This window comes from Mobula birostris, chromosome 3 (assembly GCF_030028105.1).
Source record: "Mobula birostris isolate sMobBir1 chromosome 3, sMobBir1.hap1, whole genome shotgun sequence".
Lineage (NCBI taxonomy): Eukaryota > Metazoa > Chordata > Chondrichthyes > Myliobatiformes > Myliobatidae > Mobula > Mobula birostris.
The window spans coordinates 217,121,082-217,147,557 of NC_092372.1; the positions used below are offsets into that span (position 1 = coordinate 217,121,082).

A 26,476-nucleotide genomic window follows, 5' to 3' on the forward strand; every position below is an offset into this window, starting at 1 on the left:
CTGACTTCCTCCGGCATCTTGGTGTTTGCTCCAGATTCCAGCATCAGCAGTATCTTGTGTCTCTCTCGCCTGATGGCCAGTTCAAACACGGTGTTTACAAAGCCAGCGGACAGTTTGGCTTACTTTAATTTGCTCAGACCGTTGGACGGTGGCCCGAGGTGCTACTAAATTATTGAAGAAAATAAGTGTGAAAAAAGTCTGTTATTTTAAAATAGAACAAAGCATCGGCCCTCCAAAGTTCCTGTGGGTTTGATTCACAAACTAGGCCCTCAGGATGGACAGACAGGCCCTGTTGAGACGAGTGGCACAAGTACTCGGCCAGGCTGCTAGGTGGAGCCCTGGGTGTCCAGCTGCAAGGACCTGATGGTCACCGCCTGCCAACTGGCAGCTCTTCTGGGATCTCCAGTTTTCCGCTGTTGCTGTGGATAGCCAGGCCTGTTGGATCCTGTAACCAGGCAACGGCAGCCGCCTGGGAAACAGAGATAATCGCCTGACTAGGGAGGTTTAATCAGGCTTCGGCAAGGATGCTAGTGTGGCTGGGAGCTGGCGTGGGAGGCAGGAAACACCAGGGACTGCGACAGCAAATGATATTATCTAATTTAGATAAAAAAAAGCAGATAAAACCGGTAAATCCAAAAACAAAATGCTGGAAGGGACAAAGCAAAAGGATTCATGTCTGAGTTCCAAACCTGTAAATTCTCTCATTAAGAAAGGTTAAAGGTCAACGCAGAGTAAAACACACACATCACAACTTGCCCCAGGCCTCGTTAAGGTATTCTATTTGTTAGTAGCAATGTCACACAAGAAAACAGAGAAGTGTTTGTGTTTACCTTCATGTAACCTGTGGCTCAGGCATTGATAAATCTTCTTATTTGCTACTCTGCTGTACTTTTGATCTATAATTTTACTGACTACCAAGAGTTAGGGGTGCACCCCCGCAGGGGAACCATTTCCTCTGTGTGCCTGAGCTCTGGAGGCAGTAGCTCGGGGTCAGCAGCTCCCAGGCTGTCTTGCTTGTCAGTAAAGTTGCCAGACAAGTTGATAGGGTGGCTAGGTAGGTGCATGGTGTGTTGGCCTTCACTGGTCAGGGGTTAAAGTTCAAGAGCCGTGAGGTAATGTTGCAGCTCTATATGACTCTGATTAGAATACTGTTGTGTTCAGTGCTGGTTGCCTCATTACAGGAAGGGTGTGGAAGCTTTGTGGTTCCCTAGCTGGGGTCCACGGACCCCTCGGTTAACGCTAAGGGTTCACGGCATAAAAAAGGTTGGGAAGCCCAGTGCAGAAGAGATTTACCTTGATGCCGCCTGGATTAGAGAACATGTCTTCTGAGAATAAGTTGAGCAAGCTAGGGCTTTTCTCTTTGGAGCAGAGGAGGGTGAGAGGCAACTTGACAGAGGTGTACCAGATAGTAAGAAGCATAGTGGACAGCCACAGACTGATTTCAAGGTGATTTGAGTAAAGTATAGAATAGGGGGGAATGTGAGAGGTAGGTTTTTCACACAGATAGTGGTGGGTGCATGATACCTGCTGCCGGGGTGGTAGAGGGACATTTAGATAGCCACGTGGATGAAAGAGAAATTGGAGGTCTATTGGAGAGACAAGGGTTAGATTGATCTTGGAGTAGGATAAAGGGTTGGCACAACAAAGTTGGCCGAAAGGCCTGTACTGTGCTGTACTGTTCTATGTAAATAAGACTATACAGAAGGATGGAATAGGGTTCAGACCGATCATGTGCCGTGTCGTATTATGTGGGCAATCACAGTCTTGACCATGATTGTTCTGGACAAATTTTCTTACAGAAGTGGTTTGCCATTGTTTTCTTCTGGGCAGTGTCTTTACAAGATGGTTGACCCCAGCCATTATCAATACTCTTCCGAGATTGTCTGCATGGTGTCAGTGGTTAAATAACTAGGACCAGTTGCTCATATGACCATCGACCACCTACTCCCATGGCTTCACGTGACCCTATTTGGGGGGCTAAGTAGGTGCGACACCTTGCCTAAGGGTGATCTGCAGGCTAGCGGAAGGAAGGAGCACTTTATGCCTTCCCTGGTAGAAATGTGGTTCCACCCCACCACCCCCATCTTGTCCGAAGGTTCTTAAAATTCCCCTATGTGTGTGGTGGAGGAAGCACTACCCAGTGCCATTAAACTGTCTACTCTGGGTGTTATTCTGGCGATACCAAAATTGGTATGTCTACTGTGGTGGGAAAGACCGGTTAGCCCAACAATAGCCCCAGTTTATTGTTAAATAGCTTTAGTTGTGAAGTCCTTAAGTTAATTGGGAATGGAATAAACTTAGAACCTGGCTGGGTAATCCCTGTCACAAAGTTCTGGCACCAACCATGTACCAACGTTGATGCCTAATGCAACAAACAAGAAACATTGGGAATCTCAGCAGATCAAGCAATGTTGGTGGGAAAATAATCATGGTTAACATTTCCAGGTTGGGGACCCTTCACAGGCTCAGCTTCCAATCTGTCTTTGTCTCTATCCGCAGACGCTGCCTCACCTCCTGAATGTTTCTGAAATTTTCCTGTTTGATTTCAGATTTCCGACATACAGTCACTTTTCACTTTTCATTTCATGCCCTTTAGGGGCAGGGCTCCGGAAACTTTGAGTGGTATTAGGCCAAGTCCTTGGGTGTGCTTAAGGCAGAAGTTGGTGAGGGGTTAAGGATTATGAGGAGAATGTGGGAAAGTGGAGTTGAAAAAAATCAGCCATGATTGAATAGACCACATAGTTAATGCTGCTCCTTTGTCTTCTAGTTGTGAGTCAGGGGAAATCTGTGAGATTTCAGTGGCACCTCCCCTGGTATCAATGCCATCTTCTAGACCAAAGGACAATTTATCACCGATCTCAATCACCTTAATCAGGAGGTTGTATGTGTCACACAATGATCTTCATTTCTCCAAAGAGGTTCTGGCTGCCAGTGCTGCTCGGGGAAACGGAGCTTACAAACAGACCCACAGGGAGATCCTGATAAACCTGTAAAATTGACTGGTTCAGTAACAGGCAAAATATTGTGCCCATTTCTGGTCACCCAACCTTGGACTAGCTCAGACAGACTCCTGGATGGCATGGATGAGATAGGCTGTCGGTTGTGTTTCCAAGGTGTAGAACTCTCATATCTTCTGGTCAGTATGGTTGTGGACATGGACGGGGACATTACGTGAGATCCTGGTGGAACCTCCCTGTGTATCAATGCCAGTTTCTAGACAATAGGAATACTTATCCCCCAGTATTAATAGTGCCAACATGCAAATGATGCATTTAAAGCTGAAAGACCATCGGACCATTAGACATAGGAGCAGAATAGGCCAGTCAGCCTATTGGGTTTGCTCCGCCATTCCATCATGGTTGATTTATTATCCCTCTCAACCCCCATTTTCCTGCCTTCTCCCCATAACCTTTGGCAAACTTACTAATCAAGAGCTTATCAACCTCTGTTTTAAATACACTCAATAATTTGGCTTCCACAGCTGTCTGTGGCAATGAATTCCACAGATTCACCACCCTCTAGCTAAACTTCCTCCTCATCTCTGTTCTAAAGAGATGTCCTTGTAATCTCAGGCTATGCTGTCTGGCCCTAGACTCCTCTACTATAGGAAATATCCTGTCCATGTCCATTCTATCCAGGACTATCAATATTCATAGGCTTCAATGAGATTTCTCCCTCATTCTTCTAAATTCCATCAAGTAGAGTCCCAGAGTCATCAAATGCTCATCATATGTTAACTCTTCTATTCCCAGGATTGTTCTTGTGATCCTTCTCTGAATCCTCTACAATGCCAACGCATCCTTTCATAGATAAGGGGCCTAAAACTGCTCACATTTCACTGTATGTACATGTAACGAATCAAGCCAATCTATTATATTTAAAGGTCACAGAGAGATAAAGCTGTACAGATCCGAATCAGGCCTTTTAGCCCATCATGTTTATGCCAGCTATCACATCTATCTATACTGTTCCATAATCTGGAGCCCTTTACCTCTATTAATCATCTTGCAGCCTCTGCCGCTCCTCCAAGAGGACCACAGCCTTGTCGTGGTTTGGAGGTTTGTGTGCCTCAATGACCCAAAGAGCTGTGTTAGTCAGAGTCGGGGCTTTTTGCTTTGGCTCTCGGTAGGGCCACCCATGCCAAACAGGTCAAAGGGTAGAGGCCAGACTAAGAGTGGTCCACCGGTCCTCCAGGTTCGGGGGTTCAGCTCAGGACTAACAACCCTGACTGGTGAAACAAAACTGTTACGGAAACAGCAATGAAGAATCCTTCTGCATTTGAGTGCAACAGTATTCCTGAGTCTCCACCCGGATCTGCTTGACTGACAGTAGTGAAAACTGAGAGGAAGCTACAGACGTGATGAAGGAAGCCCTGAACACTGCCGGAGATGGAGGGTCTTCATGGCTGCCGTAATCATAAGTGTAATGGGGAGTAAGTAATTAATTCTCTGTCACTATCTACAGCCTTGCCTCCCTCCCTCACCCAGCTCCATCTGCCAATCTACCCTCCTCACTTACATCCCTCTTTATCCCCTCCCTGTCACCTTCTTATACTGGATATATCCCCTCTCTTTCATACTGGGTATTTCCCCTCCAGATGAAGGGGCTTGACCTGAAACGTTGACTGCCCGTTTGCCTCCACAGATGCTGACTGACCTGCTGAATACCTCCAGCATCCTTATTCAATCCACATTCCAGCATCTGCTGTCTCCTCTGTCTCGATCCCATATGCCTGCATTAATTCTGTGTCCCTCTCCACCCTGTTCATTCAAGTACCTGTCCAGGTTATCCTTACGGGTTAAGATTAAGATTAACTTTATTTGTCACATGTACGTTGAAGCATACAACGTAACGTGCCGCGAGTGTCAAAGCAAATCAGCGAGGATTGTGCTGGGGGCAGCACACAAGAGTGACTGCACTTCCGGCGCTGACACAGCATACTCACGACTCACTAACCCTTTGGGATGTGGGAGGAAACTGGAACACCCACACAGTCATGTGGGGAAAGTACAAACTCCTTACAGATAGTGGCAGGAATCGAACCCCCGATCTTCCAGCCGCGCTGTCAAGTAATGCGGTAACTGCTGCACTACCGTTTCCGTGCCTGCCTCCACCACCTCCTCATTCCAGACACCAACTACTGGGCAAAGAAGCTACCCCTCAGATCCTCTTTAAACCTACCCCCTCTCTCCCTGAGCAGGTATGCCCTCTAGTTTTAGACAGCCTGAGCATGGGCAACAGACATGGGCTGCCTAGATAGGCTGTGGGAAGAGATTCACTGGAGAGATTCCAGCTTAGGTTGGAGGTACTGGACTTGCAGTCCTTGGAGAGTAGAAGGTTAAGGAAGGGCTAGCTAACGGTGTGTGAGATCAGGAGGGGTGCTGGAGAGGGTGAACAGGGACTGCCTTCAGGAGATAGTTCATCAGTTCATCAAAAACAAACTATACATCACACAAAGTACACAAGGTAAAATGAGGAGAAAGCTTAGTTCTGTGGAGAGCAGCTGTGATTGGGATTTACCAACTGTACAAGAGATGGAGGCAGAGTCACAGAGTCATAGTGTGCTACAGCGCAGAAACAGGCCCTTCTAGTCAGTACCAAACTATTATTCTGCCTAACCACAGCTGGACTGTAGCCCTCTATATCTCTCTCATCCATGTGTTTATCTAAACTTCTCTTAAATGGTGCAATCAAACCTGCATCCACCACTCGTTCCACACTCTCACCACATTCTTAAGATCCCACTCAGATTCCCCTTAAATATTTCACCTTTCACCCTTAACCTATGACCTCTAGTTCTACACTCACCGAACCTGAGAGGGAAAAGCCTGCTTGCGTTCATCCTATCTACACCCTTCATAGATCATGAGATGAAGATTCAAGTGTGGGGAAAAGCCTGTTTACTTTTACCCCATCCACACCTCTCATAATTTTCCATACCACTATCAAATCTCCCCTCAATCTTCTATGTTCTAGGGAATATAGTCCAACCTATTCAATCTTTCCCTGTAATTCAGGTCCTCCAGTCCCAGCAACATCCTTGTAGATTTCCTCTGTACTCTTTCAACCTTGTTTACATCTTTCCTGTAGATAGGTGACCAAAACTGCACACAATACTCCAAATTAGGCCTCACCAACTTCTTGTTCAACTTTAGCATAACATCCCATCTCCTGTACTTAATATTTTGAACTTCTATGCTCCAGGGAATAAAGTCCTAACTATTCAGCCTCGCCCTATATCTCAGATTCTCAGGTTAACACTAAGGAGGGTTAGTGTCTCAAGTACTTGTCCGGTTTCCATCATCCATCAAATCTGTATTGTAAGCACATCTCCTGTTGGAGATCCCTGACCGTGTGCTTGAATACCTCATATGAAAAAGAGGTTAAGCACACAGGGGCCAGCACATACCCTTGCTTCTCACCCTTTTGTTTAAAGTTGCTCAAAGCAATTTAGAAGATAGGCGTCACACGGATCTGGAGAGCACCCGACAGAAGAGGAAAGCAGCAACAACAGCCATGCCAACAGAATCAGGACAACTCCCTTGTCCCTACCATGAATGTCCACACCATTCAAGAATTGGACTTTACAGTCACCTCCTAACAGACATCAGATGAGCTGCACAAACACAATTGAAATCGACGGACAAACAACACCTTGCTTTCAAAGGTAAATTTAATAGGTACTTGAGACATTAACCTGCAGGGCAATGGCAAAAGGTGCTGCTGAATGGGACTGAAGGAAATTGATCTTCCAGGAGCTGGCATGAACCAGACAGATTGAATCGCCTCATTCTGGGCCACAATCCATGTGTCTGTACTGAGGTGTCACTATTTAATGCAGGGCTGATGTGTCGGAGCCAACAGTCAAGTGACAAGAAAGCCATTTAGTCATCGTCACTTCTCATGGCTTCTGGCCTTATGCAATTAGCTGACACTATGGAGGGCATCACGAGCTTTGCGACTCAGCTCACTATCTGTGTGCTAATAACAAATAGCCCATTATGGCTATCTGAGCATTGTATTGTGTACATAACACCTCGGGTGTGCTAAAATCAAGAGTTAATTATAGCCCCTCTTCATCACTGTGACTTAATTCTCCCACGTGCCAGCTCTTGCCTGAAGCCCTTGTTCTTACAGGGTCGTGGACGGAACAGAGCCCAGAGACTAGGCTTGCTACCGTGAAAGGCCAAAGAATGTAACAGTGGAGATTGAGGCTACCCAGTTCATCATAAATATGCTACTTTTTTGATAGAGCTACCCAGTTTCTGCTCCCTACATGGAACTGAAACTTAGCACATTACAGCAGAGTGCAGAGTGCAGGCCCACGATGTTATACTGACCTTTTAAACGACTCTCTGATCAATATAAACTTTCCTTCCCACACATTCCTCCATTTTTCTGTCATCCATGTGCCTCTTTAAGAGTTTATTTAATGCTCCTAATATATCCGTCTCTACCACCACACACCCACCACTCTCTGTGTAAAACTCCTACCCCTGACTCGCCCTGTAGCATAACACTTTAAAGTACTCAAAGCCTGGGCTCAGTTCCCGCCGCTGTCTATAAGGGGTTGGTATGTTCTCCCCAAGTGCTCAGGTTTTCTCCCATATTCCAAAGAGGTATGGGTTAGGGCTGCCACCACCTCATCCTCGGACTGTGTTAGTCGTTGATGTAAATGATGCATTTCTCTATAGGTTTCGGTGCACATGTGGCAGATAAAGCTAATCTAATCTAATCTAAATTTATGTACCTCTCTGGTGTCACCTTTCGGCCTCCTTTGCTACAAGGAATGCAGACCCACTCTGTTAACATAGAAACATAGAAAATAGGTGCAGGAGTAGGCCATTCGGCCCTTCGAGCCTGCACCGCCATTTATTATGATCATGGCTGATCATCCAACTCAGAACCCCACCCCAGCCTTCCCTCCATACCCCCTGACCCCCGTAGCCACAAGGGCCATATCTAACTCCCTCTTAAATATAGCCAATGAACTGGCCTCAACTGTTTCCTGTGGCAGAGAATTCCACAGATTCACCACTCTCTGTGTGAAGAAGTTTTTCCTAATCTCGGTCCTAAAAGGCTTCCCCTCTATCCTCAAACTGTGGCCCCTCGTTCTGGACTTCCCCAACATCGGGAACAATCTTCCTGCATCTAGCCTGTCCAATCCCTTTAGGATCTTATATGTTTCAATCAGATCCCCCCTCAATCTTCTAAATTCCAACGAGTACAAGCCCAGTTCATCCAGTCTTTCTTCATATGAAAGTCCTGCCATCCCAGGAATCAATCTGGTGAACCTTCTGTGTACTCCCTCTATGGCAAGGATGTCTTTCCTCAGATTAGGGGACCAAAACTGCACACAATACTCCAGGTGCGGTCTCACCAAGGCCTTGTACAACTGCAGTAGTACCTCCCTGCTCCTGTACTCAAATCCTCTCGCTATAAATGCCAGCATACCATTCGCCTTTTTCACCGCCTGCTGTACCTGCATGCCCACTTTCAATGACTGGTGTATGATGACACCCAGGTCTCGTTGCACCTCCCCTTTTCCTAATCGGCCACCATTCAGATAATAATCTGTTTTCCTATTTTTGCCACCAAAGTGGATAACTTCACATTTATCCACATTAAATTGCATCTGCCATGAATTTGCCCACTCACCCAACCTATCCAAGTCACCCTGCATCCTCTTAGCATCCTCCTCACAGCTAACACTGCCACCCAGCTTCGTGTCATCCGCAAACTTGGAGATGCTGCATTTAATTCCCTCATCCAAGTCATTAATATATATTGTAAACAACTGGGGTCCCAGCACTGAGCCTTGTGGTACCCCACTAGTCACCGCCTGCCATTCTGAAAAGGTCCTGTTTATTCCCACTCTTTGCTTCCTGTCTGCTAACCAATTCTCCATCCACATCAATACCTTACCCCCAATACCGTGTGCTTTAAGTTTGCACACTAATCTCCTGTGTGGGACCTTGTCAAAAGCCTTTTGAAAATCCAAATATACCACATCCACTAGTTCTCCCCTATCCACTCTACTAGTTACATCCTCAAAAAATTCTATGAGATTCGTCAGACATGATTTTCCTTTCACAAATCCATGCTGACTTTGTCCGATCATTTCACTGCTTTCCAAATGTGCTGTTATCACATCCTTGATAACTGACTCCAGCAGTTTCCCCACCACTGACGTTAGGCTAACCGGTCTATAATTCCCCGGTTTCTCTCTCCCTCCTTTTTTAAAAAGTGGAGTTACATTAGCCACCCTCCAATCCTCAGGAACTAGTCCAGAATCTAACGAGTTTTGAAAAATTATCACTAATGCATCCACTATTTCTTGGGCTACTTCCTTAAGCACTCTAGGATGCAGAACATCTGGCCCTGGGGATTTATCTGCCTTCAATCCCTTCAATTTACCTAACACCACTTCCCTACTATCATGTATTTCGCTCAGTTCCTCCATCTCACTGGACCCTCTGTCCCCTACTATTTCTGGAAGATTATTTATGTCCTCCTTAGTGAAGACAGAACCAAAGTAATTATTCAATTGGTCTGCCATGTCCTTGCTCCCCATAATCAATTCACCTGTTTCTGTCTGTAGGGGACCTACATCTGTCTTTACCAGTCTTTTCCTTTTTACATATCTATAAAAGCTTTTACAGTCCGTTTTTATGTTCCCTGCCAGTTTTCTCTCATAATCTTTTTTCCCCTTCCTAATTAAGCCCTTTGTCCTCCTCTGCTGAACTCTGAATTTCTCCCAGTCCTCAGGTAAGCCACTTTCTCTGGCTAATTTGTATGCTTCTTCTTTGGAATTGATACTATCTCTAATTTCTCTTGTCAGCCACGGGTGCACTACCTTCCTTGATTTATTCTTTTGCCAAACTGGGATGAACAATTGTTGTAGTTCATCCATGCAACTTTTAAATGCTTGCCATTGCATATCCACCATCAATCCTTTGTGTCATTTGCCAGTCTATCTTAGCTAATTCACGTCTCATACCTTCAAAGTTACCCCTCTTTAAGTTCAGAACCTTTGTTTCTGAATTAACTCTGTCACTCTCCATCTTAATGAAGAATTCCACCATATTATGGTCACTCTTACCCAAACGGGCCTCTCACGACAAGATTGCTAATTAACCCTTCCTCATTGCTCAAAACCCAGTCCAGAATAGCCTGCTCTCTAGTTGGTTCCTCGACATGTTGGTTCAAAAAACCATCCCGCATACATTCCAAGAAATCCTCTTCCTCAGCACCTTTACCAATTTGGTTCACCCAATCCACATATAGATTGAAGTCACCCATTATAACTGCTGTTCCTTTATTGCACACATTTCTAATTTCCTGTTTAATACCATCTCCGACCTCACTACTACTGTTAGGTGGCCTGTACACAACTCCCACCAGCGTCTTCTGCCCCTTAGTGTTACGCAGCTCTACCCATATCGATTCCACATCTTCCCGGCTTATGTCCTTCCTTTCTATTGCGTCTCAAGACCTCCAATCCAGCTGACATCCTTGTGACCCTCTCTATCATATCCTTCCTATTGTGTGGTGACCAGAATTGCACACAATACTCCATGCATGGTTTCTTCAAGGTGTTTCAGCCGGGGGTGGTAATGGAGATAAGCTCGCCACCTATTAAATGCTCCCAATGGCGTGCGTTGCGAAGAGCCTCTGACAACCAAGTCCAGCTCCTGGGCTTCAAGCGTGGCTTAGCAACTGAGCCCGGTGGAACTATTTCTACTGACAGGAGAAGGGGCAAGGGTGGATTACTGGCCCCTTAAAACCAGTTGTTTCGGGCAGATGGGGCTTGTCGGCCGTGATTGGCAGCCCAGCTAGGAGAAGGGAAACTCTGACCTCATACCTTCGCTGCCTTGCGGCTATACCCGCTCATGGGGAAAGCTTCAGGAATAAACCCTGAAGGAAAAATTCAGAGTTGGAGTCCCTAAAGCAGTCCTACGTTGAGCTCAATGCTGATTGGCACCCCCTGTGATGCTGCTGGTGCCAAACTGCATCGGTCTCTGCAGTTCCTTTGGGTTCATCAGATGCGTGGAGAGGGGGAGCTTGCTACATGGGCAACAGCTCGCTCTCCATGTTGTACTGCCCAGGCTTGTGTATCTAGACAACTAGGATGCAACATCCATGGAGGCCTCAGCACTTATTACGCAGCCTAACCACTGTTCTGTACAACTGACACATGACATCCTAATGCAATGTAATTTTTAGATGAAATGTCACACGTTTAACCCTCCTGGGCAATGTTTCCAGCGTGTTTTTGTAAAGCTGTGTGCACATGTACTGAGGGCTTGGAAATATTCTAGAAGGTGTGTGTGATCTGTTCGTGTGTGTGTTTAGTGTGTTATTTGATCATCAAGAATTCGCAGCTGGAAAGATACCTTTAGGAAAGTCTTTCCTCTCTTGAATTGGACACACAATTATAAACCAGGCCAAAGACTAGCCCTACGCTCCTGATCTTCGGTCACCCAGTATGGAGGGGAGAGGGTCGCTTGGGGTCGGCCTGCACCCGGGCTTGGCCATTCTAGCCATTCACAGTTCCAAGCAGTGGGCAGTCCAGAGCTCTGCCTGAGCCAATGATCTGCCCCTCTTCTACGGTTACGTCCATGCCTGGGTGTCCATCGACAAAGAGCACGCAGTCTCTATGGTACAATGGGAGATTTCTGAGAAAGATGGGCCCCTCAGGGGCTTGGATGTGTCGTGGACAGCAATAATCATATTTTTATCTGAAACTGCAATAGTTTATGAAGTAACACACACAGAATGTGGAAGGAGCTCAGCAGGTCAGGCAGCATCTATGGAGAAGGATAAAGAGCTGACTTTTTGGGCCAAGGCCCTTCATCAGGACTGTAAAGGAAGGGGGAAGAAGACAGAATAAGAAGGTGGGGGAAGAGAAGGAACACAAGCTGGCAGGTGATAGGTGAAACCAGGTGAGGGGGAAGGTAGGCGGATGGGTGAAGTGAAGCCCTGATTTATTGTATAGTGTCTTGTTGGTGAATAAACTATTTAATAAAAAAGGAGTCGCTGGGAACCATGGTCTGGAAGTGGTTGTTAGGTGATTATTCCTTTTGGGGGAGGGATTTGGGATGGACTTGAGCAAAACCATTTGTGCAGATGGATGGTTTATCAGGACACTGGTCACTGGGGCAAAGTGTGTCAGACACACAAGTGAGGTGAGATAGCTGACTACCATTGTAGGTCCTATAAACCTCCAGAGCTCAGGGGAAAACACCATGGGTGACGTGACCCACCGACTATTTTACCACCCAGAGATGTAAATGACCTTGTTCTATGAATACACAACAGCCAGAGTACATTAAAGGTGAGGCTGGAGAAGTCTCAAAAGGAAATTAAAACTGGTCTCCAAACAACATGGGCATTTCGACCTCTGATCACCCTAACATTGCCAGCCCCATTCTCACACATACTTACCGCCACAATCAGGAAGTCCAAACAGCACCAGGCGTTGGTGAAATACTTCTTGAAGCCGTAGGCCACCCACTTAAGAAGCATCTCCAGCACAAAGACATAGGTGAAGACCTTGTCCAAGTACTCCAGCACCACCTTTATCACTGGCTTTTTATCAATGTTGATGTCTTCAAACGTCTGCAGGACATGAAGGCGCAGTCAGCATGGAAGGTGGCACAGGCCCCCAGATCAATCACTACACCTCCTCCAGAAAACTTGGTACCTGAACTGGCTGGTGAGAGTGCCGCGGAGAAATGACTCCTTGCTACAATACTCAACACTGTGCCCGGTGTTGACTGGGCAATACCCCTGGCCTACCCACTCCTTTGTCTGGGCAAGGGTCCTGCTGTTTCATCGACTTTGTATCACGCTGGTCAGTGGAAGCACAGAGATCTGAAAAGGTTGCAGGGTTTGAAGTCGCGGATGACATGAGTCATGGGCACAGAGGGGATTGAACAAAACGTAAAAGAAAATGGGATGTCTGAAGACGTGGCATTGTTTGGCAGGCAGGAGGAATGGATGGTTGGGAATGGACAAAAGTCAGGCTCGACCTGGAGTTCTACCATTTCCCAAGGAAAGCAGGGAGAGATTCCTGAGCAATTTATTAGCAGTGTGGAGGAACAGGGAGATCTTGGGGTCCATGTCCATGGATTGCTCAGAACTGCCGCAGAGGGTGGAAGGGCGTAAGGTGTGTTGGCCTCCACTGGTTCAAGAGTCATGAGGTGATGATTGCAAGCTCTATAAAACCCTGGTAGACCTCACCTGGAATACTGTATTCAGTTCTAGTCAACTCATTATAGGAAGGATGTGAAAACTCCAGAGAGGGTGCAGCAGAGGTGCTGTCTGGATTAGAGAGCATTAAGAGGAAAAGTTGAGGAGCTAGAGCTTTTCTCTTTGGAGTGAAGATGATAGGTGACTTGATAGAGGTGTCTAAGATGATATGAGGCATGAGAGAAAGGATAGCCAGTGCCTCTTTAACAGATCAGAAACAGCTAATACGAGATGGCATAATTTTAAGATGATTGGAGGAAAGTATAGGGGGGAGTGTCAGTGGTAGGTTTTTTTTACACAGACAGTGGTGGGTGCGTGGAATGTGCTGTGGGGTGGAGGAAGAGACAGATACATTAGGGACTCTTAGATGGGCACGTGGATGAAAGAAAAAGGGAGGGCTTGTGAAAGGAAGCACAAGATTGATCTTGGAGAAGGTTTAAAGGTTGGCACACCATAGGCCGAAGGGCCTATATTGTATTGCATGGTTCCATGTTGTACGCTCTATCAGAACATGGGTAGTAGGAGACTTAGATGGTAACGTCAATGAGTGGTTAGACTCTCTCTCATTGAAGACAGCCGCTGTCTCATACTTCTGTGGTGTGAACGCTACTTGCCACTTATTGGCCTAAGAACGGATGTCGTCTGGGTGCTACTCCATGTCAGCACAGCAGCTTCATTTGTTTTGGGGTGAAGAGGGAACAGAGATTGGATCATTATGAGGTACACTCGAACCACCGAGGCAGGGAGGGTACAGGCAGAGTGCTTGGAATTGGGGTGAGTAGTGAAAGCCAGCATGGGCCCAATAGGCTGCAGGGCCTGTTCGGGTGCCACAGGACAGGAGAACTATTAATATCACCACCAAGGGATGTTCTAGAGCGAAGACAGGGTCTATGAAGTCTGATGCCTCTCGGCCCAAGCCCAAAGCGAATTTGTGACTGACCAGGGCTCCACTGCTCAGTAGGATCATGAAGATGATGAAGCTCTCGAACCAGTTGTGCTCCACAATTTTGTAGCAGGTTTTCCTCAGGTTCCACCAGACCCTGCCGAAGCTGGTCGTCACGTCAATCTGGCAGCAGCTGAAATGGCGGACGCAGGCTGTGGAAAGAGAGAAATAGAGTGAGAGGGAGAAAGGAAGAGAGGGAGACAGAGAGAGAGCGAGAGCAGAGTAGTGAGAGAATGAGAGAGAGGAAGAGGGGGAGAAAAGAGAGAGAGAGAGAGAGAGAGAGAGGGAGGGCTCAGGGCTCCTCCAGAGTGAAGGACTGGCATTCTGAGTCCTTCCCAACCTCAGGGAAGGAAGAAAGGGAGGAATTCACTTTCAGGGTGGCTTTAAGGAGGCCTTTCATGAGACCTTCCATGACAACCCATTGAGCCAAAGCTGGCTTCACACATTCCCATTTGCTGACTCCCGTGTTCTCATTCAACCGCTACAGTAATTAGTTGGTCAGGACTCAATCTGAGTTGGTTCTATGTTGTGGCAAAGTTTTGCTTTGGAGAGTTGAGAGGGGAATCACTGAAGTAGGCTCCTATTCAATCAACAAGTTCTCCACAGATTCCTCCGTGCACATTCTCTTCACTCTGACCTCCTTCCATCACTGGCAGTCAGGTCCCCAGTTCATATCCGCCAGTCTCACTCCGCCACACACCAGCCATGCCTCTCTAACCTTTCTTCATGAAACAACCCACCCACTCTAGATATCAGTCCAATAAGCCTTCTCCAAACACCTAAAGCATTAACATCCTTCCTCAAGTAAGGAGTCTAATAATGTACATAGTCTAGCATCAGTGGCCTCACCAACTCTCAACAGCAATGATGGTAGAGGCAGATATATCAGGGTATTTAAGAGACTGTTAGATAGGCTGATGGAGGGCTATGTGATCTAGGAATAGGTTGAAAGGTACCCCTGATAGAATCAATGAAAGACCACGCCAAAATCGGGTGTCAACCAGTGTGCAAAAGACAACAAATTGTGCAAATATAAAAGAAAAAATAATATTAAATAAATATCAAGAACATGAGATGAAGAGTCCTTGAAAATGAGCCCGTAAATTGTGGGAACAGTTCAGTGAGCGTTAGCGTGATGTGGGTGGCGGGTTCCCTGATGATGGGCGCAGCTTTGCTGTGACAATGCTTTGTATGGATGTGCTCAATGGTGGGGAGGGCTTTACCCGTGATAGACTGAGCCGTATCCGCTACTTTTCGCAGGATTTTCCATAAATGTTTGTACTCTTCCACTGTTAATACAAACTTGCAAGCGTTCACTGGCTGATGCCAATGGACAATAAGTATAAAACACAGAACCTCACAGGTTGAGAATAGGTCCTTTGGCCTACTACATTTGTGCCAATCCTAACTAATACCATCTTTTTGCACATTATCTATATCTGTCTATTCCAAGAAACAAGGATCAAGGATTAACTTTATTCGCCATAAACATTTACACTAATTAGGAATTTGCTCTTGTGCTTCAGTCAGGGTACAACATTCAACATTATAAAGAATAAAGAATTATATAAAAATAGAGGTTAAAGTACAAATATGGAATATACTGAATAAATACATACATAATGGGATGTATTTACAATGTAAACAGCATTATAAAAAGTGGTTTAAAATGTTTACAGTGCAGTGACTGGGGTTATAGACAGAGAGGGGTTGGGTGGGGGGGAATGGTTGATCAGATTAACTGGCCGGGGGAAGAAACTTTTAAGATCAGAATCAGAATCAGGTTTAATATCACTGGCGTATGTTGTGAAATTTGTTGTTATGTGGCAGTTGTACATTGCGATATGTAATAATAAAAGCTGTAAACTACAGTCAGTATATAAGGGGTGACGTAAAGAGCTGGGAAGTTGATCGGTGGAAGAGATACAGGACTGGAGAAGGAGGAGTCTAATAGGAGAGGACTGAAGGCCATGGAAGAAAGAAACGGGTTGGGGGGTGGGAGTACCAGAGGGAGGCAATGGGCAGGCAAGGAGATAAGGTGAGAGAGGAAAAAGGAGATGGGGAATAGAGAGTCTGTACAGGTGTGGTGGATGAAGATGAGGGAAGACTGGGTGGGGGATGTACAGTTACTCTAATGGATTGAATGGTGCATGGAAAGGAGCTTTTAGAAAAGGTATTTTGCTGTGTGTGTGTGCATTCCCTGCCTTTCCATGTGCCTGTCTCAATGCATTGCTATTAAATATGCTTCCAACACCTCCCGTGGCAGTGCATTCTGGGCATCCGCTGTGGAAAAAACAATCCTCACCCCACACATCTCCTTTAAACTTTCTTCCTCTCTCACCTTAAATCCATGCTCTTTGTTTGATGTTTCTATCCTGGGGTGTTGGGGGAAGGTTCTATCAGCCCTATCTATGTCTCCCATCACATTTTAAATACTTCTATCTGACTGCCTCTCAGCCTCCGACGCTGCAGAGAAAACAATCCACGTTTATCCAACCCAATGAAAGGGAAACTAATTCAGCAAATAACGCGGTCTAATTCAGTTTGACATTGGAAATCTGGCCTGATCTAGTGCAACATTAAGCAATTATGATAGTGAGTTAAATGCACTTATGTAACAGGATGCTGGGTATCATTTCCCTTTCAAATAAATAACCACTCCATGCTCCATTCAATCCATTAGAGTAACCGAACCCCACCGCCCCCCCCCCCCCCCCGCAATCCTCATCCACCACACTCGGTACAGAACCACTTGTCTTTATTACTTGCATTTCAGTCATCACAACAGGAACCAGCTACCTAAAGCCTGTTCTGTTAACTCTACCCAGCAGTGTGCAGTGAGGCTGAACTCTTCCTGCATATCTGATTTCAGCCGGTTCAGGCAGGGCAGGCTCACATCGAGGAAACAGCGCTCGATGTGATAACAATTTGAGAGATGTTTGGACGGGCGCATGAGCATGAGGAAAATTGAAGGACATGGACATTGTGTAGGCACTGGGGATCAGTTCAATTGGCTATTTGACTACTAATTGATCTGGTTCGGCACACCATTGTGGTCTGAAGGGCCTGTGTCTCCGCTGTACTGTATTCCGTGAGCTAATTCATACACATTGCCCTGTGCAAGTTTCTGTAGATGTGCATTCACTGTCTGGTCTGGGCGGCCCACTGCACAGGACTGGATAAAGCTGCAGAGGGCTGCAACGTCAGCCTCCCCAGCACCTCAGTAAGGATCCTAGGCACCCAGCACATGCCCTCTTCTCATTACTGCCATCGAGGAGGAGGTTCAGGGGCCTGTAGACACACACTCAATGTTTTAACAACAGCTTCTTCCCCTCCACCATCAGATTTCTGAAAGGACAATGAACCAACCCAAGAACACTACCTTGTTATTTTTTTTTGCTCTCTTGTGGTATTACTTATTTAAGCTTTATATAAATGAACACCCGTAGTGGACAAGCTATTGGAAGGTAGTCTAAGGAACTGGATATATAGGTAATTGGATAGACAAGGACTGATTACTGATAGTCAGCATGGCTTTATGCATGCTCGATCATGTCTAACAGGAGATGGGATGTTATGTTGAAGTTGGCAAGGCTTAATCTGGTATACTGTGTCCAGTTTTGGGGGCCTACCCACAGGAAAGATGTCAATATGATTGAAAGAGTAAAGAGAAAAGTTGCAAGGATGTTGCTGGGACTTGATGGTCAGAGTTATATGGAAAGATTGAATAGGTTAGGAGTTTATTTCCTGGAGTGTAGGAGAAAGAGGGGAAATTGAGAGTGTGGAATGAGCTGCCAGAACGAGCTGATGGATGTGGGTTCAATTCAACCTTTAAGAGAAGTTTGCATAGGTACATGGATGGGAGGAGTACGGAGGGCTATGGTCCAGGTGGAGGTCGATGGGACTAGGCAGGTTAATAGTTCGGCATGGACTAGATGGGCTGAAGGGCCTGTTTTCTGTGACTCTCTGGCTCTATGATTCCGATTCTGTTTGTGCCAGCATTTCTCAGCCAGATAGGTTTGCAGTGCGGGCAGAAAGGACAGAGGAAATACGGGAGGACATAATTTTAAGGTGATTGGAGTAAAAAAAAATTTATGGTTGTATAGTTAAGTCTTTTTTACACATAGAATAGTGGGCATATGGAACGCCCTGCCAGGCAGGGTTGCTGGGAGAGACAGACAAATGAGGGGCATTTAAGAGACTCTTAGATTGGCACATATGTAGGAGGGAAGGGTTAGATTGATCTCAGAGTAGGTTAAAAGTTGGAACAAGATTGTGGTCTGATGGGCCTGGGCTCTGCTGTAGTGTTCTACGTTCTATGAAATGATGTTGTGCTCAGAGCTTCCTTGGAAAAATGTGACACCCTCAATATCCGAGAATCCAGCAGCCTCCATCAGACAGGAGCTACAGAAGACTGTAGTCCAACACCACCAGGTTCAAGAACAGCTACTTCCCTTCAGACGTTTGGCCCTTGAGCCAAGGGGCACAACGCTAATCATTATAGGTTTGCAACACTATGACCAGTTTGATCGCTCTGCACTGTTTTGCCATTTTTCTGTCCTAAGTGTGTTCTGTCTTGTAAAGATTGTGTATAATTTACTCAATCGAAGGGCAGCAGTGGAAAGGATGAAGAGTTTCAAGCTCTTGGGATCTGTCCTGGCCCCAACATATTGATTAAATTACGAAGAAGGCCAGCCAACTAATATTTCATTAGGATTTTGAGGAGACTTGGTATGCCACCAAAGACACTGGCAGATTTCTACAGATGTTCCATGGAGAGCACTCTGGCTGCTTGCGTCACTGTCCGATACGGAGGGAGCCACCGCACAGGATCAGAAAGATGTCAACTCAGCCAATTCTATCGTGGGCACTAGCCTCCTCACCGTCGAGGATATCTTCAAAAGGTGATGCCTCAAAAAAGACAGCATCCATCATTAAGGATCCTAACAACCCAGGACATGCTCTCTTCTCACTACTACCATCAGAGAGGAGGCGCAGGAGCCTAGAGACACATACTCAATATCTTAGGGAAAGCCTCTTCCTCTCCACCATCAGATTTCCGAACAGACAATGAACACTACCTCAGTATTTTTACCCCCTTTTTGGACTTTTAATTTGTCTTTTTATATGTATTTCTTATTGTAATTTATAGTATTTGTAATGCCTTGCACTGTACTGCTGCTGCAAACCAACAATTTTCACAATATATGTCAGTGATATTAAACCTGATTCTGATTCAGCAGTCAACCAGTAGCCTTCGACAGTTTACACCATGGTATTTCTAGTGTTCATCTTAATACTTCCTTAACGCCGTCAATTCTAGATTTTAGTGTCTTTTTGAATGAAAAATTCTTCTTCAAATCCACACTAAATCTCCAACCTTAACCTTCCCCCCATCACCTTTGCCAATACGAGAGATTCCTCTTTGTCTATCTTATCTATACCCCTGCACACTCCTATCATTTCCCCTCTTGGCCACAGATCTGACAGTAACATTCCCAGCTGTCGAGTTTCTCCTCCTAACCGAAACCTCCATCAAAGACAAAACATCCTGGAAAACCTCCTCTGAATCGGCCCCAGTGTACTCACAACCTTTCTGCAGTGTGGGGGGGGGGGGTTGAAATCCGGGTAGGAATTCCAAAGCCTGGGGTCCAAATGGTGCCAATGATGGAGTGATTAAATCTGGACAACTACCCTTCTCTGCACCTTAATGATTAGTTTTACTTGTTCACATGTATGTTGCAGACATCCCACCCTGCAAAAACTCATTTCAGGGAGGTAGCACCATCAATTTGCGGGAGACTCCCGGAACTTCCAGGAGAGGTGGGATGTCTGCAATAGAATAGCTCCTTAGCAGCCAGCCAGCTAGTTTAAATAACGTTAGCTACGCTAATGAACAAATGACACCTGTTAAACTCACCTCAACATGTCTTTTACAGTCTTAACCCACCATTGGGCAATAGAAAAGTCACAGTTGCAAACAGTGCAGCGAGCAACACTGTCATTATTTTTGACCCCTATTAGGCAGGGGTACACTTTAGTGTAGTCTGGGGTGACATATGTTTTATATTTTCTTTTTTTGGAACATGGTCCCATGGCGCGCGCGCACGCTCTCTCTCTCTCTCGTGGTCGCTCTTGCGTGTTCTCTCGCTCGCTCTCAAAAAAATTGATTTCCGTGATATTGTATATAATTTTGGGCATCAGGGAGCCACTATTAATATGCGGGAGACTCCCAGAGCTTCCGGGAAAGGTGGGATGTCTGATGTTGACACATCAAAACATACAGTGAATTGCACTGGTTGTGTCAAAGGCCAACACAGTCCAAGATGTGCTGGGGGAAGCCCACAAGTGTTGGAGCCAACACAGTGACCCTACAACTAACTAGCCCTAACCTGTATGTGTTTGGACTGTGGGAGGAAACCAGAGCTCCCTGAGGAAACCCTGGTGGTCACAGGGAGAACGTACAAACTCCTTACGGGCAGCAGCGAGAATTGAATCCAAATTCTACAGCTGGTTCTGTGAACCGCTATGTTGTGTTAATGTTAAGACTGCAGCTGGTACTGTCAGCCTCGGTATCTCTGAGGGCAAAGTGGCTTCTGCCAGCCACCCGACTTGCGGCTGGGACCAGTAGTAGCAGCAGTCCTAGATGTTAACTTGGGCCTGAGCTTGTCACTGCCCTCATACATCTCTTAAGGTGCAGGATGCGTGGAGTTTAACCTATCTTCTACCTGCATTCAGCGGCTGACAAGAGTCTTTGAGCAGGTGCCACCTTAATGTAATTTGCATTAAGCAGCTGTGCCAGATGTGCCAACACATCCCTTAGCCCCACCTCTTCTGAGGCCACAAAACAGCAGTACGGGAGGCTTCTGCGGCTTGCAATTCATACAACAGATCATCACTTAAACAGCCAGAGCACAGCAGTGTTTGCTAATGTTCCCTTAGTATGATGGACTGCCTGGAACTAGAATTCATCACCAGGGCTTTTCAATGCAGAAAATGCTGGCAATCCCCTAGAGGAACATGCTACAGGAGCAAAGAGTGGTAGAGTCGTACAGAGTGGGAAAGATCAGATTAGCTTTATCTGTCACAAGTACACACAGTGAAATGCATTGTTTGTGTCAACGACCAACACAGTCCAAGGACGTACTGGAGGAGGGGGATAGGCTGCAAGTGTCACCGTGCTTTTGGCTCCAACACAGCAAGTCCACGATTTACTAACTTTAACCGGGATGTCTTTGGAGTGTGGGAGGAAACCAGAGCACCAGGAGGAACTCCACACAGTGACAGAGAGAACGTACAGACTCCTTTCAGACAGTGGTGGGAAATGAAGCCCAATCTTCTCATCACTGGCACAGTAAAGCATTATGCTAACTGTGATGGTACCTTTGTGGCCCTTGGCCATAACTAGCCCACTTACATTAAAACTACAATGTCTCTGTCAACCATCAAGGGTTCTATGAAAGAGAAGGGGAATGGGATCAATGGGAATGATTGATATAGAATCCAATGATGCCTTATAATTATAAGAAATGACAGCACTTGGAAAAGGAATCCCTGACATTTTGGACCCTTGAGCACAATTGGTTTGCACGTCCATGAGGTCATAAGAGTGTGCTCTGCCATTCCATCATGGCTGATTTATTATCCCTCTCAACCCTACTTTCCTGCCTTCTCCCTGTAACCTCTGATACCCATATTAATCAAGAATTTATCAATCTCCGCTTTACATATACCCAATGACTTGGCCTCCATAGCCATCTGTGGCAATGAATTCCACAGATTCACTGTCCTCTGGCTAAAGAAATTCTTCCCTTTCCTGTTGTAAAGAGAAGTTCCTCTATTCTGAGGCGAGGCTCCTAGACTCCCCCACTATAGGAAACATCCTCTCCACATCCGCACTATCTAGGCCTTTAAATATTCAATAGGTCTCAGTGAGATCCCCCTCATTCTTCTAATCTCCTGTGAGGGTAAGAGTCATCAAATGTTCCTCATACATTAACCCATGGAATTATTATTTTGAAAAAATGAGGAGGACCCTCTTCGAAACGGGGCCCAAAATTGCTCACAATACTCCAAGTGTGGTCTAACCAATGTCCTTTTGACATGAACTCTCCTTCTTCACTTGCAGTCAAAATTCTTAGAAGTTTCTGGGAAATTCAAAAATCCATTCATGGTGCATTCAAATGGGAAGATAATCAGTTCCGAAATGTGAAGGGTAGGTCTTCATCTCCATAACAATATGGTAGGTGTTTGGTTGCACAAAATTGTTCCCATGGGAACAGAGGTGCATCATGGGATTGTTATATTGATTGGAATTGTACCTTGCTGTCATATTGCCTGAAAAAAAGTCAGCCTCAAACATTGTACCAAGTGCACATTCCAATCTATGCAATTGGACCCTCGATATAAGATGTTGGGGATCCAGCTGCTACCAACCAGGAAATGGTACCGCAGCATAAAAGCCAGGACCAACAGGCTCTGGGACAGCTTCTTCCACTAGGCCATCAGACTGATGAACTCACGCTGACGTGATTGTACTCTATATTACATTGACTGTTTTATTTATTATAAATTATTATAAATTACTATGATTGCACATGGCACATTTAGATGGAGACGTAACATAAAGATTTTTACTCATGTATGTGAAGGAAGTAAGAAATAAAGACAATTCAATTCAATGGTGAGGCCTAATGTGGAGTATTGTGTGTGGTTCTGGTTACATACCTACAAGAAATATATCAATAAGATTGAAAGAGTACAGAGAATTTTTTTCACGGATGTTGCTGGGACTTGAGGACTTGTCTAGAGGGAGCTTTACTCTGTCTAATCTGTGCTGTCCCTGCCCTGGGAGTGTGTGATGGGCTGGTATAGAGGGAGGTTCACTCTGTGTCAGCCTGTGTCTAACTCTGTGCCCTAGGAGTGTGTGATGGGACAGTGCAGAGGGAGCTTTATTCTGTGTCTAACCTGTGCTGTCCCTACCCTGCCACATGGATGTGCGCAGAGCACGCGATCAGATGGTGCGGCTGCATCCTCTTGTTTGCCATCATCGTCAGGATGGAGTTAAACAAAAAGGGCAAAGGTCAACTTGTGATGCAGTGGGAGGTGAGCAGCTGGTGGGAACAACAGCACTTTGCAAAGCAGAGCGAAGGAGGGGAGGGTTATGTTGAGTTATTGAATGATTGGAAGGGCCAGGACAGGTTGCGGGAGTGATTACAAATGCTTAAAGCACCCTGGAGCTTGTAACTGGGAAAAGCGAGAACAAGAGCAAGGAAGGTCTGGCCACGACTGGAGTATTATCTCCCATTCTGCACATTTCTTTACGACGGATGAAGGAGAGTAAATCTCCCTCTGCATGGCCTGTCACACACTCCATACGCAGGGAGTGCAGAGTTGGGGATTCTCCTGGCCAGTTTGCTCCTGAGAGGTGTCCATTCACGGGTCCAGGAGGTAGCAGTTGAAGGCTCTGCTGAAACCAAGTGTCTGCCCCTCTCCAGGGGTTTCATCTTTGCCCATGTTCCTGGAGAAGGAATACATGGTAATGACAGGTACAATGGGGGATTTTCCAGACCATTGGGCTCCTCACGGGCTTGAGTGTGTTCTGATTAGAGATGTCCTTGTTATAATTCAAAACTGTAAATAGTGTGTACCATGAAGTTACTGTACTACTGTATTCTTGTGATACAGAATAGACCACAAACATGAAATACTGCAGATGCTTGAAATCTTAAGCAATACACACAAAATACAGACATCATCGATGTTCGTTTGCTCGTTTTGTGCCATGTCATATGATGTAGGCATTCATGGTCTTTCCATAACCATGATTGTTCTTGGCAAATTTTTCTCCAGAAATGGTTTGCCATTGCCTTCTTCTTGGCAATGTCTTTACAAGACAAGTAACTCCAAACATTATCAATACTCTTCAGAGATTGTCTGCCTGACATCAGTGGTCGCATAATCAGGATTCGGGATATACATTGACTGCGCATACAACCATCCACCACCTTCTCCCATGGCTTCACGCCACCCTGATCAGGGGAGCTAAGCAGGTGCTACACCTTGCCCAAGGGTGGCCTGCAGGCTAGTGGCGAGAAAGAGTACCTTACACCTCCCTTGGTAGAGACGTATCTCCACCCCGCCATTCTGGCATCTATGGAGGGAAATAAACAGTCAACTTTTCAAGACGAGACTCTTCATCAGAACTGAAAATGAAGGGGGGCAGAAGCCAGAATGAGAGCTGGAGAGAGGAGAAGGAGTACAAGCTGGCAGGTGAGGGAGAAGATGGGTGCCTGAGGGGGGGGATTAAGTAAGAAGATGGGAGGGGATAGGTGGAAGTAGTAAAAGACTGAAGAAGAAGGAATCTGACGGGAGAGAAGAGTGGACCACGAAAGAAAGGGAAGGAGGTGGGTCACCACAAGTCCATAAAACGATAAGATATAGGAGTAGAATTAGGCCACTTGGTCCATGAGTTTGCTCCTCCATTTCATTATGGCTAATCCAATTTACCTTTCTACCCTAATCTCCTGCCTTCTCCCCATATCTTTCCATGCCCTGACCATCCTCTGCCTTAAATATACACAAAGACTTGGCCTGCACAGCTGCCTGTGGCAAAGAATTCCACAGATTCAACACTTACTGCCTGAAGAAAATCCCCCTCATCTCCATTCTAAAAGGATGCCTCTCTATTCTGAGGCTATGTCCTCTAGTTTTAGACTCTCCCACCATAGGAAACATCCTCCTCACATCAACTCCGTCAAGGCCTTTCACCATTCAGTAGGTTTCATAGAGGTTACCCCTTATTCTTCTGAATTCTATTGAGTACAGGTCCAGAGCCATCAGACACTCTTCATATGACAAGCCATTCAATGCTGGAATCATCTTTGTGAACCTCCTTTGAACCCTCTGCAGTTTCAGCACATCCTGTCTAAGGGGCCTAAAGCTGTTCAAAATACTCCAAGTGAGGCCTCATCAGTGCTTTATAAAGTTTCAACATTATATCCTTGCCATTAAATTCTAGTCCTCTTGAAATGAACCCCAACATTGCATTTGCCTTCCTCACCACAGACTGAACCTGCAAATGAACCTTTAGGGAATCCTGTACAAGGACTCCCAAGACCCTTTGCACCTCAGTTTTTTGTATTTTCTCTCCATTTTGAAAATAGTCAACCCTTTCATTTCTTCTACCAAAGTACATGACCATACACCTCCCAACACTGTATTCCATCTGCCACTTCCTTGCCCATTCTCCGAATCTGTCTAAGTTCTTCTGTAGCCTCTCTACTTCCTCAAAATTACCTACTCCTTCACCTATCTTCATAGCATCTGCAAACTCTTCAAGAAAGGCATCAATTCCATCATCCAAATCATTGACATAATAACATAAAAAGAATCAGTCCCAACAAAGACGCCTGTGGAACACTACTAGTCACTGGCAGAAAAGACTCTCTTTATTCCCACTCTTTGCCTCCTGCCAATCAGCCACTGCTTTATCCATGCTACAATATTTCCTGTATGACCATGGGCTCGTAGCTTGTTAAGCAGCTTCATGCTTTGTCAAAGGCCTTCTGAAACTCCAAGTACACAACATCAACTGATTCTCCTTTTGTCTATCCTGCTTGTCATTTCTTCAAAGAATTCCAACAGGTTTGTCAGACAAGATTTTCCCTTGAGGAACCATTCTGACTAAGACCTATTTTATCATGTGCCTTCAAGTACCCTGAGACTTCATCCTTAATGGCCTATAGTTTCCCTTCTTCTGCCTGTCTCCCTTCTTGAAGAGTTGCATGACACTTGCAATGTTCCAGTCTTCCAGAACCATTCTAGAATCTAGTGATTCTTGAAAGATCATTATTAATGTCTCCATGATCTCTTCAGCCACATCTTTCAGATCAATGGGGTGTACACCATCTGGTCCAGGTGACTTATCTACCTTCAGACCTTCCGTTTCTCAAGAACCTTCTCTCTAGTTATAGTAGCTTTGCACACTTCATGCCCCCTGACATCTGGAACTTCCACCATACTGCCAGTGTCTTCCACAGTGAAGACTGATGCCAAATACTCATTCAGTTCATCCACCATTTCCTTGTCCCCCATTCCACCCTCCCGAGCATCATTTTCCAGTGGTCCAAAATCCACTGTCACCTCTCTTTTACACTTTATGAGTCTGAAGAAACTTCTGGCATCCTCTTCAACATTATTGGCTAGCTTACTTTCATATTCCATCTTTACCTACTTAATAACTTTTTCAGTTGCCTTCTGTTGCTATTCCAAGCTTTC

At 45.7% G+C, this 26,476-nt stretch overlaps 1 protein-coding gene across 4 annotated transcripts in view; it reads right to left on the bottom strand.

Moving 5' to 3' along the window:
• The window catches only part of scn5lab (sodium channel, voltage gated, type V-like, alpha b), a 480,040-nt gene that overhangs the window by 66,398 nt on the left and 387,166 nt on the right, over positions 1–26,476 (bottom strand). For all 4 annotated transcript variants that reach the window (XM_072254130.1, XM_072254129.1, XM_072254125.1 and 1 more), the window contains exons 20-21: positions 14,195–14,349; positions 12,448–12,621 (exon numbers count right to left, since the gene is read on the bottom strand). In XM_072254130.1, coding sequence (XP_072110231.1) covers positions 12,448–12,621; positions 14,195–14,349 — 329 coding nt within the window. The remainder of the gene's footprint in view (positions 1–12,447; positions 12,622–14,194; positions 14,350–26,476) is intronic.